Genomic DNA, 11498 nt, shown 5'->3' on the forward strand with positions numbered 1-11498 from the left:
AGCGGAGATTTTCTAACAACAATAGACCTGCAAGACGCCTATTTTCATGTGCCAATACTCCATCGGCATCGCCAGTTCTTGAGGTTCAAGGTGGGTCACATACACTATCAGTTCAAGGTGCTACCTTTTGGCCTACGATCAGCACCTCGTGTCTTCACGAAAGTTTTGGCTTCGGTCATGGCTCATCTGCGTCTTCAGGGAGTTCAGATCTTTCCTTATCTGGACGATTGTCTTCTAAAATCCCAATCTCCTCAACAGCTGGCTCACGACACACGTCTGTCAGCAGACGTTCGAGTCACTGGGGTTAACCATCAATAAGGAGAAGTCACACTTTGCACCGCTGCAAAGAAGAAACTTCCTGGGAGCAATTCTTGACACGGACCTGTCAAAAGCCTTCATCTCCCTCGAACGTCATCAAAAGATAATCCATCTGGTCTCTCTCATCCGGTCAAAGCAGTCAGTTTCTGTGCGGACGTTAAAGTCGTTTCTGGGGATGGCATCGTCCTGTATCGCACTGATCCCAAATTGCAGGTTACGCACTCGTCCTATACAGGAAGAATTAGACCTGCAATGGCGCCAGGTGTCGGGGTCTTTCAACGACCTGGTGAGGGTAACGTCCCGCATGAAGAACAGTTTGCTTTGGTGGGAACAACCATCCAATCTGGACGAAGGAACTTCGTTTCTATCCCAGTCTCCGGATCTGACGTTGACTACAGATGCGTCCATGGAGGGTTGGGGCGCTCATCTCCAGGACCTTTCCATCAAAGGCAAATGGATGGCGACACAACGAACCTGGCATATCAACCGGCTGGAGTTGATGCCGAGCTTCCTAGCGCTCAGATCATTCTTGCCTGTAGTGCAGGGGGAGTCGGTGCTGGTTCAGACAGACAACACCACCAGCATGCACTACATGAACAAACAGGGCGGCACAAGATCTCAGCCACTGTCTCGACTGGCTCAAAGGATTTGGGACTGGGCTCTTCGTCATCAAATTTCTTTACCGGCGGTCCATCTGCCGGGGGTATACAACAACCTTGCGGATTCTCTGAGCAGGTCCACGTCATCCACTCACGAGTGGGAGATACATCAGCCCACTCTAGACCTGGTGTTCCGTCGTTGGGGTCGTCCCATGATAGACCTCTTTGCAACCCCAGTAAATCGGAAGTGCCGATCCTTCGCAAGCTGGAATCCCCACCCAGAGTCCAGCGGAAATGCCCTCCTCATGGATTGGAACGGGCTGTTTGCTTATGCATTTCCACCAATCCCGTTGGTGCCGAGGACGTTGTGGAAGATGCGCAGGCAACCCTGCCACTTAATACTGATCGCCCCTCGTTGGCCCAGACAGGCATGGTTCTCAGAACTGCTTCTGTTATCCCAATGCACACCCAATCATCTGCATCCACCTCCAGACCTCCTGACGATGGACGAAGGTCGAATTTGCCATCCAGACCCATCCACGCTTCAATTATCGGCATGGAACCTGAATACGTCGAATTTGAAAATTTAGATATGCTTCAAGAATGCAGAGACATTCTAGCGTCTGCTAGAGCTCCATCAACCATCAAAACGTACAAGCTAAAATGGAAGTGTTTTTGTCATTGGTGCGCTGCATCCAATATCCATCCAATCAATTCCACTCCAGAGCAGCTTTTGCCTTTCTTTCTGAGCCTCGCTCAGTCTGGTCTCTCTCATGCCACCTTGAGAGTTTTTCTAGCAGCTATTTTGCGCTTTCGACACGATGGTTCAACGTCTCTCTGTTCATCCAGAATAATCAGACAGTTCTTTAAAGGTCTCTTCAGGAAGTTTCCTCCTGTTAGGCGCCCTCCTCCGGCATGGCACCTCAACGTGGTGTTGTCACAGCTTATGAAGCCTCCTTTTGAGCCAATTCACAGAGCAGACATCAAGTATCTTACCTGGAAGGTTGCATTACTTTTGGCCTTAACATCTTCTCGTCGTCATACAAGACAAAAGGTGGCTGGGTAAAGTATGCGCACTTACAACTAATATAGTAATCTCCAAGTGAGATGGCTCAAGGGAACAGGGGAAAGCGGCCACCAGCGACCCCAAGGCAATCCTCTGTAGAAACAGAGGATTCAAAGGCAAAAGGTAAGAAGTTCCCGAGCACAAGAAATCTCCCAAAAGTCTTTAGAAAATTAAAGATACTTTCAATAGTCTTCTCGTCGTGTATGTGATCTTCACGCTTTCACGATCAAGCCTCCGTATTTGCAATTTAAGCCCGATGGAGTGTCACTTCGTACTAATCCTTCTTTTTTGCCGAAAGTACCTACTGATTTCCATTTGAACGAACCTGTCTTCTTAAAGACTTTTTTCCCGGATCTAAGATCTCCGGCAGAACAACGATTACATTCTTTAGACATCAAACATTGCCTAAAATTTTACAATTCAAGGACTACCCCTTTCCGTAAATCCGATCAACTGTTTGTAGCATATGGACGGATGCGGAGGGGACATTCAGTGACAAAACAAACAGTTGCAAGATGGCTCTCAGCAGCCATATCCTTTTGTCACCAGCAAGCTGGCAAGCCTTTACAGTGTTCAGTGAAGGCACATTCGACGAGAGCGATGGCGTCATCCACCGCTTTGTTTGCTGGGGTGCCTCTACACCAGATTTGCCGGGCAGCGACATGGTCCAGCAGGCACACCTTTACCAGACATTACTGTTTGGAGGCCATCAACGAAGCGGATACCGCAGTGGGGAAGCAGTGCTTCATCATCTTTTTAAATAAGGTGAGCCTCTGTTCCCTCCTCCATTTCTTTCTGTGATTGCTATATGCTTTTAAGCTGTGTGTTATTGTCTTCAAGTTTGGAGAATGTGTTTAGCAATCCCAGCTCTAAGGAGGTTACTGCTATCTATTCTATTCAAGCATGTGAATCTATGAAAGACACCCCTAATACTGGAGAAGACCGATTGGTACTTACCTGTAAACAGGTGGTTCTCCAGTATTGGTGTCTTTCATAGATTCACATGCGACCCACCCGTCCTCCCCTCAGAGGCTCTCTTCTCCTCATGCACTCTACTTCACTTTGGTGCTACGAAAATCTGAGGACTGGAGCTTCTGAGGAGAAGGTTCTAGAGGGTGCTTGAGCCTGATTGGCTGCAGTTTGGACTAACATAATGACACTGATATGTTACAAATGAGTTTTTCTCTTTATAATGCATTCCTATGGAGGAACCATTGTAGAGGTTTTTCAGTGTGTATTATCTCTATTTTTATTATGTATTATGTTATTACATATATATATATTAGCATTATTGCTATCTTTATGTACTGTGGGACTCCCACTTCGACGACGGGGAATATTCAAGCATGTGAATCTATGAAAGACACCAATACTGGAGAACCACCTGTTTACAGGTAAGTAACAATCGTTCTTAATATTGTCTGACTGTGAATTGTACTACACAGACTGTCTAAATTGCCTCCAACATTCTTTGTTTGTCCCTTTCCTAAGTGTGTTAGTTGGACATCGGCTGGTGTCCTGCTGTTACCACGCTAATTTTTTGTATAAATTGTTGACCAGAAAATAAAACTGTCCGGCTGGACAAAGAATATAGTGCCTATTTAATCTATATTTATCTCTTAAAACTCCTCCTGCCTAGGGACCACTGTCCTGTATAAAGATATAATTCCCTAAGGTCCCTAGCATATTGCTTCCTTGGGTTCCCTTGTGTGACAAAAATGTCAGAAAAGTATTGAGGGCCACTCCAGGTGTATATATCAGCACACACCCTAAAGTGCGCTGTGAGTGTGGTGGGATCTTGTTACTTATGGACCCTGTGCGTTGAGTATCTGAAAAGCAAAGGTACAATTCGACAGGTATATCTGTAAACAGGTAGTATTTCTCATGCATGTCTTACGTATCTGCGCTCCTCCATGCGTAGGGTAGTACAGCTGGTGGTGGCATAGCTATGAAATTAAATGAAGGCATTGTGCACGTGACTTTGTGATGGCATGCATGATGGCTATCTGAAGAATAACCATGCTTGGCTACAATGTGGCGTGAGCGCACACAACTATGTTCATGTGGTTTTTACACAAATTACTTCTTTAATATTATGCATGCTTATCAATAAATGTGGACTAAGTTACGTCAAACATATCGCATTATGCACAATTAGTGAAATTTAAAATGTATCCGGTGATTTTGGTTGCGCGTGGTTTAAAAAGAAAACACATTAAACATGAATGAGGTAACACACGGGACAAACTTACAAACACCATGTATGCAGGCTTACATAAACTCTGCGTGTGTATGGATTCATGGATCCTGCCACACAGTGGAACTTCCTGTTTGGGGTGTGAAGGGGAAAGTCTTGACCCCTTCGGTCAGTGGTCACCACTTTTAGGTGTGGCTAAAATTCGCACATCACCAACACAGCATTTCACTGAGTGAGAGAAGGAATACAAATGTAAGATACCAGACGTTCAAATTGGAGTGGCACTTTATTTTCAATTAACAAACAGAGAACTAAATGCATGTCAATTCAAGCAACAATGTAATTTTCTAAATATGACCCAGACATCGCTCTGTCTAGTATGAATGCTGGATGACTAATGCTCAAAATATCTCAAAGTAATACTGGAATGAAATGTATTTAAAAAGAACATTAACACAGATGATCAAAGATCCTACACTACTGAGTACAAGAATATAGAACCCAACTGTCTATGGGCCAACCATCTAAAACAGGTCCATTGTCATAGATTGCACATTTCTATCAGAGCCCTAAATTATGAGGGCAGGACAAAGAAGGCGCAAGTAGAATTAGCTAAAATGGAACATTTTGCTATTAATTCAGTGTCTGGTAATAGCTGAGAGTGAGACCAGTCACCTATGTTAAAAGAGCCTACCATACAGGAATATATCCATGAAGAGAGATAGTTGAAGGGTCAGAGATCTAGAAAGAGAGATGGGCTATCTGCCCTGGGAGATCCACAACCTGAGTGAGGCGTCGGCGTCCCAAGTCAGATAGTCTTCGGCTAGCCGAGAGAACCTTCCACGCTCATGCAGCAGGGCATCCGCAGGAAAGCTCTGACTTCAGATTTGACGGTTGGGTCTTGTTATACCTCAAATTGAGGAACTAAGGTTCTCTGGTGACACTAGCCTACGCCTTATTCTGTGCAGGCGGTTGACCACAAGTGTTCCAGGACACCGGAAGGACACCTGTACTGAACATTTTGCTTTGGACACTTCTGAACAGTGAACATTTTGTTTTTCTAAAAGGGACAGGTTGTCACGTATATTTCTAAACTGTGACAGTTGGTCACGTACATTTCTAAACAGAGACAGTTGGTCACGTACATTTCTTCATATCTGCACGTGCTAGACCTTATGATAGGAGCAGAGTATTGCCAGAGGTTGCTGTTTGTACTTGAGCAAGCTATGTTTCAAAAAAATAATACTTTTAGCAATGTTTTCAGGAAGCTATACCACGTGTACCAGGGTGAGTGTGTGTGTGTGTGTGTGGGTGTTGGTCTGGGAGCTGACAGTGAAGCTAAACACTCTTTTGAAGGCCTATTTTCACCTTGTTTATTTTGGTGCACAGAAACGTGTGTTTGCAAGCCTGCATGCATAGTGGGCCCTGGGGCCTTTATTTACTAATGGTGACAGCTAGTCATTTTAGCAAGTTTTCAGGTTTCTACCAAACAGGGCCTGTGTCAGACCTTCATTTTACCAAGGCCATTAGAACTCCTCTTTCTGGTGATGTTAGATGGTAGAACGGAACCCTCCATCATCTGTCCCCTCTTGTTCATTTATGAACATACTCTTAAGTGAGTATTTTGTTGAATTTTCTGCCAGGGGTGGAATCCATGGCATGTCATTGACATAGCACTTAAAACTGGTTGGTCGTGCAACGTCTTCGTCTGACCGTAGTAGCTGGATATACTGTTGACCTGATTTGTTGAGCCGGCATTCATACTGAGTAGCTGCAGTGTTGTTATTTAGTGTGTTTCTACCTGGAGGGAGAGGTGGGGCTGGTGGTACTCCAGAGTGTGTGGCAGGTGGTGCTGGATGTGTGCTACGTTGTACTAGCTCGATCATTTGTACCTGTTCTCCATTCCCATCCCCAGGAGCCCGATCTATGCCTTCATATTTTGGTATCTGGTAAATCCCTGTCCTAGCATAATTCATCCCTACAGCTTTTGTACTTAATCTCTTGATACAGTGACTCCCTAACTGAAAGGCGCAACACAGAAAGACCATAATCCCGACTATAGGTATCATCAGTTTTAGAATAGCAGTTAGCCAGGAGGGCATCCAGTCAAAGTCGAACCAGTTCGTTGGAATAATGTCTGCAGGGGCACCTCCTTCCTCAATCATTTCTTTTCCCAAGTTAGTCAATTCCTCAATGGCCCTTGATATGGATCCGTTGTCCTCGTCGTTTCCAGGTATGAAAGTGCAGCAGGATTTTCCGATTTGATGACACAGACCACCATCTTTGGCCGTTAGCATGTCGAGGAAGTAGCGATGTTCCAGAACCATTAGTCGTAGTGGGCGCAGTTCTTCCCGAATTGCATTTGGGCCATCCCTGGTGCTGTTGATTGCTTTCATGACTTCATAACGAGTTACTTCCAGCCAGCGGGCATTAGCCTGAGTTTGAAACATTGGGAATGTCCCTCAGAAGAAAAGCTGGGCCTCATTGAAGAGGCGGAATTCTTCTGGGACCTTACCACGGGCTTCAGCTGCGAAATACTCGGCTGCTCGCCGGTGTCGGTGGAGGAATGTCACATCACCTGTCATTGGATGTGACAGTATGTGGGAAGCATTTGATGCTGGTATGACCAGATGGATTTCATGCAAAGTTACCAAGGTACACAGTCCGAGCCACTGAGGAGGTAATTGGAGATAGAGGTGTTCTCCGCACGCCCAGTAATAATCCATTAAGGAAGTGGTGCGGTACTGCATATCGAAGCTGAATACTGTGGAATTACAGTCTGTGTTACGCCCAACAGAGACGGAGCCGTTACCTATGAAACAAAGAGAAGGGTTTTTTAGTTTGAATCCTTTTTTCTGTTCCGGCACTCCTTCCCCACCCCAGGTGTACCTCCCGCCCTCCTGAGCCCATATTTGCTCGCACTTATCCCCTACATTCCAGTCCGCCCAAGGGGGTCCCAAGGCTGCTGCCTTACAATAAAACCCTCCGGGGCTTCGCCATTTGTCGTTAAGGTAGACCTGCGCTAGGAGGCGTAGCATTGTCCTGTTCTGACATGGGCAGGGGCGTAGGTAGTGTTGATGGTCAAATGATACATTGCATCCTGGCCTGGGTTTGGCCATTGTTATGTACCCATGTTTCTCAATGCGCGGTCCATGCCAGTCCATGTCCCGTACCCCTATCCTTCGCATTTCCTTGAATTCCTCCCTGAGTTCAGCTAGGTCAGTGACGACTTTGTGCACAGTGTAAATGTAGTCCCATTTAGTAGTGTTTACAAGTACTACTTCCCTTCGGGCTGAAAGGACCCGAATCTGCCCTCTTATCCGACAGAGGTACAGGTGCAGAAGGCACATGGCTATGTGTGGTGCGACTTCCTTGGAAAAAAGCAGTCTTTCAGCACCTACCGCATGGGTAATGTAGGAACATACGTAGCAAGACTCATTGGTCACTGTTTTCCCTACTGCTGTCATGTCCCTGTACCAGGAGTTGTCTACTAGAGAGGAGTGGACTGAATGGTCCCTTACTACTTGGGGTAGGCTGAGCATGGGCCCTAGGCCTTCCTGTATTTGCACGAGATGTTGGAATGTTTTATGCCCTGCCTTCTAATGCTTGCGGGGGACAAGAGGTTTTGTTCTGTATGGGGCAATAGCAAATCTGCGTTTTCTATAGTGGCGGGAAGGGTGTCGGTGGGACGCTAGTTCTGTGGCGTTGGTAGCTATCTTCCAGGGACTAGTCCTTTCCTCTGGGGTACTGGGTGAGAGTTCAAGGTGCACACTAATGGACGTGTTGCTAGCAGTGCTATTTTCTGGGAGTTCAGGACCTAGTGTGCTGTGTGGTGCTTTCTGCTGTCTGAGTGTGACCGCTGGTACAGTGGATGGAACAGTAGACAGTGAGGCATCTTGGCTGCTTCTATCGCTATAACTTTTTACCGCAAGAAAAAAGATATACCAATTGAATGTTGCTAGTGCCACTCCAACAATAATACAAAACATAAGAACAGTGAGTATACATAACTTTGCTTCATGGGCGCTATATTCGTGGAGCGACCCGTGGACATCTTCTTCTTCTTCTTCTTCAATGATGGATGGAACGGTGGATGGGAAGTCGTCGTCCTCATTTCGGGAGACCATGGGCATATCGCTTCCCTCTTTTAGTCCATTGGCTGTTGCTGCGCAGGTGCGGGGTCGAAGCGGACGTCTCTCCTGTGGATCCATGCTTTCCTTTCGGCTATCCGGATGGCAGTTGGAGAAGAGTCAATCACCTCAAAGGTTCCGTCGAACTTAGGATCTTTCCAACGCCTGACGTGCCTCCGGATGAAGACCAGAGTTCCGGGATGGATAGGTGGGAGCTCAGGATCGATGGGGCCCTTCTCCTTCCTTTTGGATACCTGGACAGAGAGGAACTGCGCAGCGCGGGTTAGTGTGCACAGGAAGTCATAAAGCTCAGCCTTAACAATCTCAGAAGATGACTCGCTATTAGTTTTGGGCCTGCTGGTAGGGACTGCTACATTTATGGATCGTCCCGTGACAAGTTGGTGGGGGGTGAGGTGGTGATCTGAACTCGGGGAATTTCTTAATGAGAAGAGGGCCAGTGGGAGACAGTAGAGCCACTTTTTGCCAATGGTGGTGCTAATTTTGCTTATTTTTGTTTTGAGCAGGCCGTTGAGGCGCTCACAAATGCCATTGCTTTGGGGGTGGTAAGCGGATGTCAGCTTGTGTCTGATGCCTAGCATTGTGGTGAGAGAGGAGAAGATGGCGTTTGAAAAATGGCTTCCGTTGTCAGTCCTGATGGCGGAAGGAATTCCAAAGCGGGAGATGACGTCACGGAGCAGGAATGTGGCTGCTGCTTTGGCATCGCAGTGGACGCATGGTCCAGCTTCGATCCACCGTGAGAAGGGGCATACTACCACAATGAGATATCTGTAATTTTGGCACCGATCAATCATGTCGACATAGTCGAGGTGGAGTTCTTTGAATGGGCCAGAAGGTTTAGGAATAGTGGAGGCAACCGTTTTGAGAGTTGGGTTTGGAGAATACTGTTGGCAAATGATGCATTTATTAACAAAAAGCTGTATCAGTTCATAAGCATTGGGAATGAACCAGTCGGCTTGTAATGTGGTGGACATGTTATCTCGGGAAACATGTGCGGGAAGGTGAAGTTGATCTAGCGCCACCTGCAGTAAGGCTTGTGGCATGACAGGTTTTCCGGACATGGTCTGTCTGTAAATAAAATCAGCAGGGTCTTGCTGTACTCCCCTCTTTTTCCATAACTCTTTCTCTTGTGGTGGTGCACTTATTTGAATCTCTCTGAGATGCAATTGGGCAATGAAATCGTATTGTTGTGTGTCATCGAGTGGGCAGGAAGTATTTGGGTCAATAGTGTCCTTGGTGGTGTTTGTGTCGTTGTTGTTGTCTGTGTTTGGTGTTAAGGGTACACTGTCTTCATTTGTCTTTGTCTGCTCTGTTGGTGCTACAGCTTGGGCAAGTAAAATTGGGGTGTTGTGTGGGTCATGCTCAGTGAAAGGTAGGGGGGGTCTGGCTGCAGCTTTGGCTGCCCAGTCTGCCAGAGCGTTGCCTCTGGACACAAAGTCTTGTCCATTCGTGTGAGCAGCACATTTGACAACGGCTACCTCTGTTGGAAGTGTCAGGGCTTCTATTAGTTCTTCCAACAATTGTTTGTGACATACCGGTGTTCCATCTGATTTGAGGAATCCGCGCTTTTTCCAGCGCAAGATGCTCGAGTGTGTCGTTGTTGTGACATATGCAGAATCTGAGTATACAGTGATGCGGTCACCAGCCCCGTTGTTTAAAGCGGCAATTAGTGCCACTAGTTCAGCGGCTTGGGCGGAGTAGTGCGATGGCAATGTAATTTGTTGTACAATGTCTAGGGAGTCAGAGGACTCATGCTGCTGAGCCCTAACCACTGCGGCTCCTGTGTATCTGATCCCTGTTTCTTGGTCTATTGTGGAGGACCCATCTACAAAATATACAGTGCTGTCTGGCAGGGGGTCATCTTTTGCTGCTCCTGACTCATCGGGACAATATGTGGCACAGTCATGGGTGTCATCATCGGATGCGGCAATGGGATGGGCAAAGAATGTGGCTGGGTTGACTGTGTGACATTTGACAACCTTCAGGGAAGGTAATGACAGTATGACTTCATAACCTGACACTCTTTGTGTTGTCAATGTTGTTTTAGCTTTCTGAATTATGGCAAAGACAGCGTGCTCAGTGTACAGTGTCAGAGGGGATCCCATGACAATGGGTGTGCTTTTATCCACTGCAAAGGCTGCCGCAGCAAGAGCTTGCTCGCAGGGGTAATGACCTTTCATGACTGAATCTAGCATTCCGCTGAAGTAAGCAAGGGGCTTGTGGCCCATTGGGTATTTCTGAGTGAGGACGGCAGTCATGACCTGGCCATTGCAGTGGGTAAACAGGTAGAATTCTTTTGTGTAGTCAGGTGTGCCTAACACTGGTGCGTTTGTTATTTCATCTTTGAGCTGCTTAAAGGATGCTGTCATTTCAGGTGTCCAGTCTATTTTGTTGCGTCTGTCTTTGGCTGCTTTAACTGCTTTCAACAAAGGGGCAGTTATTGTGGAAAAATCAAAGACCCACTGGCGGACATAGTTCACTAATCCTAGGAACTTTTGCATGTCTTTGACAGTTTGGGGCTCTGATGTCCCTTTGATGGCTTCAACTCTGTCTGGCGTGACCCGTCTCCCTGATGCTGATATTAACTGACCGAGGTATTGTACCTCTGTTTGGCAGTACTGAAGTTTGTTTGTGTCCACCTGGTAGCCTCTGTGAGCTAGTGTGGTGAGCAGAGAGACTGTATCAGTTCTGCACTGGGATTCTGTAGTGCTGCAGAGCAAAATATCATCGACATACTGCAGTAAGGTGCTGTGACATTGGAAGTTCGATAAGTCCTCTTTGACGACTCTGTTGAATACGCTCGGAGACTCACAGTACCCCTGAGGCAGACGCCGGTAAGTCATTTGCACCCTGCCGAATAAGAAAGCCAATAGGTACTGACTGTCTGGGTGAAGGGGGACGCTGAAAAACGCATTTTTCAGGTCAATCACCGAAAAGTATTGTGCATTCGGGGGAACATTGGTGAGGATGACGGAAGGGTCTGGGACAATGGGAAATTCTGGTACCACTATGTTGTTTATTGGGCGCAAATCATGAACTAGGCGCCACTGATTGGTCTTGCCCTTGCGCACAGGAAAAAGACAGGTGTTAACTGGAGATACACATGGGTATATGACTCCTTGATCTAGCAGGGCTTGTATTGTTGGGGCAATGCCTTCCTCTGCTTCCTT

General features: G+C 46.7%; 1 protein-coding gene across 1 annotated transcript; it reads right to left on the reverse strand.

The window, feature by feature from the left end:
* Nucleotides 1–5730: 5730 nt before the first annotated feature.
* LOC147698356 (uncharacterized) lies at nt 5731–11171 on the reverse strand. Its single transcript, XM_086936229.1, is given in 2 exon segments — nt 5731–8404; nt 9112–11171. Coding segments are annotated over 2 exon segments (4734 nt in total).
* Between the last annotated feature and the right edge of the window lie 327 nt (nt 11172–11498).

The sequence above is a fragment of the Lissotriton vulgaris genome, chromosome 8 (assembly GCF_964263255.1).
Source record: "Lissotriton vulgaris chromosome 8, aLisVul1.2, whole genome shotgun sequence".
Taxonomy (NCBI): domain Eukaryota; kingdom Metazoa; phylum Chordata; class Amphibia; order Caudata; family Salamandridae; genus Lissotriton; species Lissotriton vulgaris.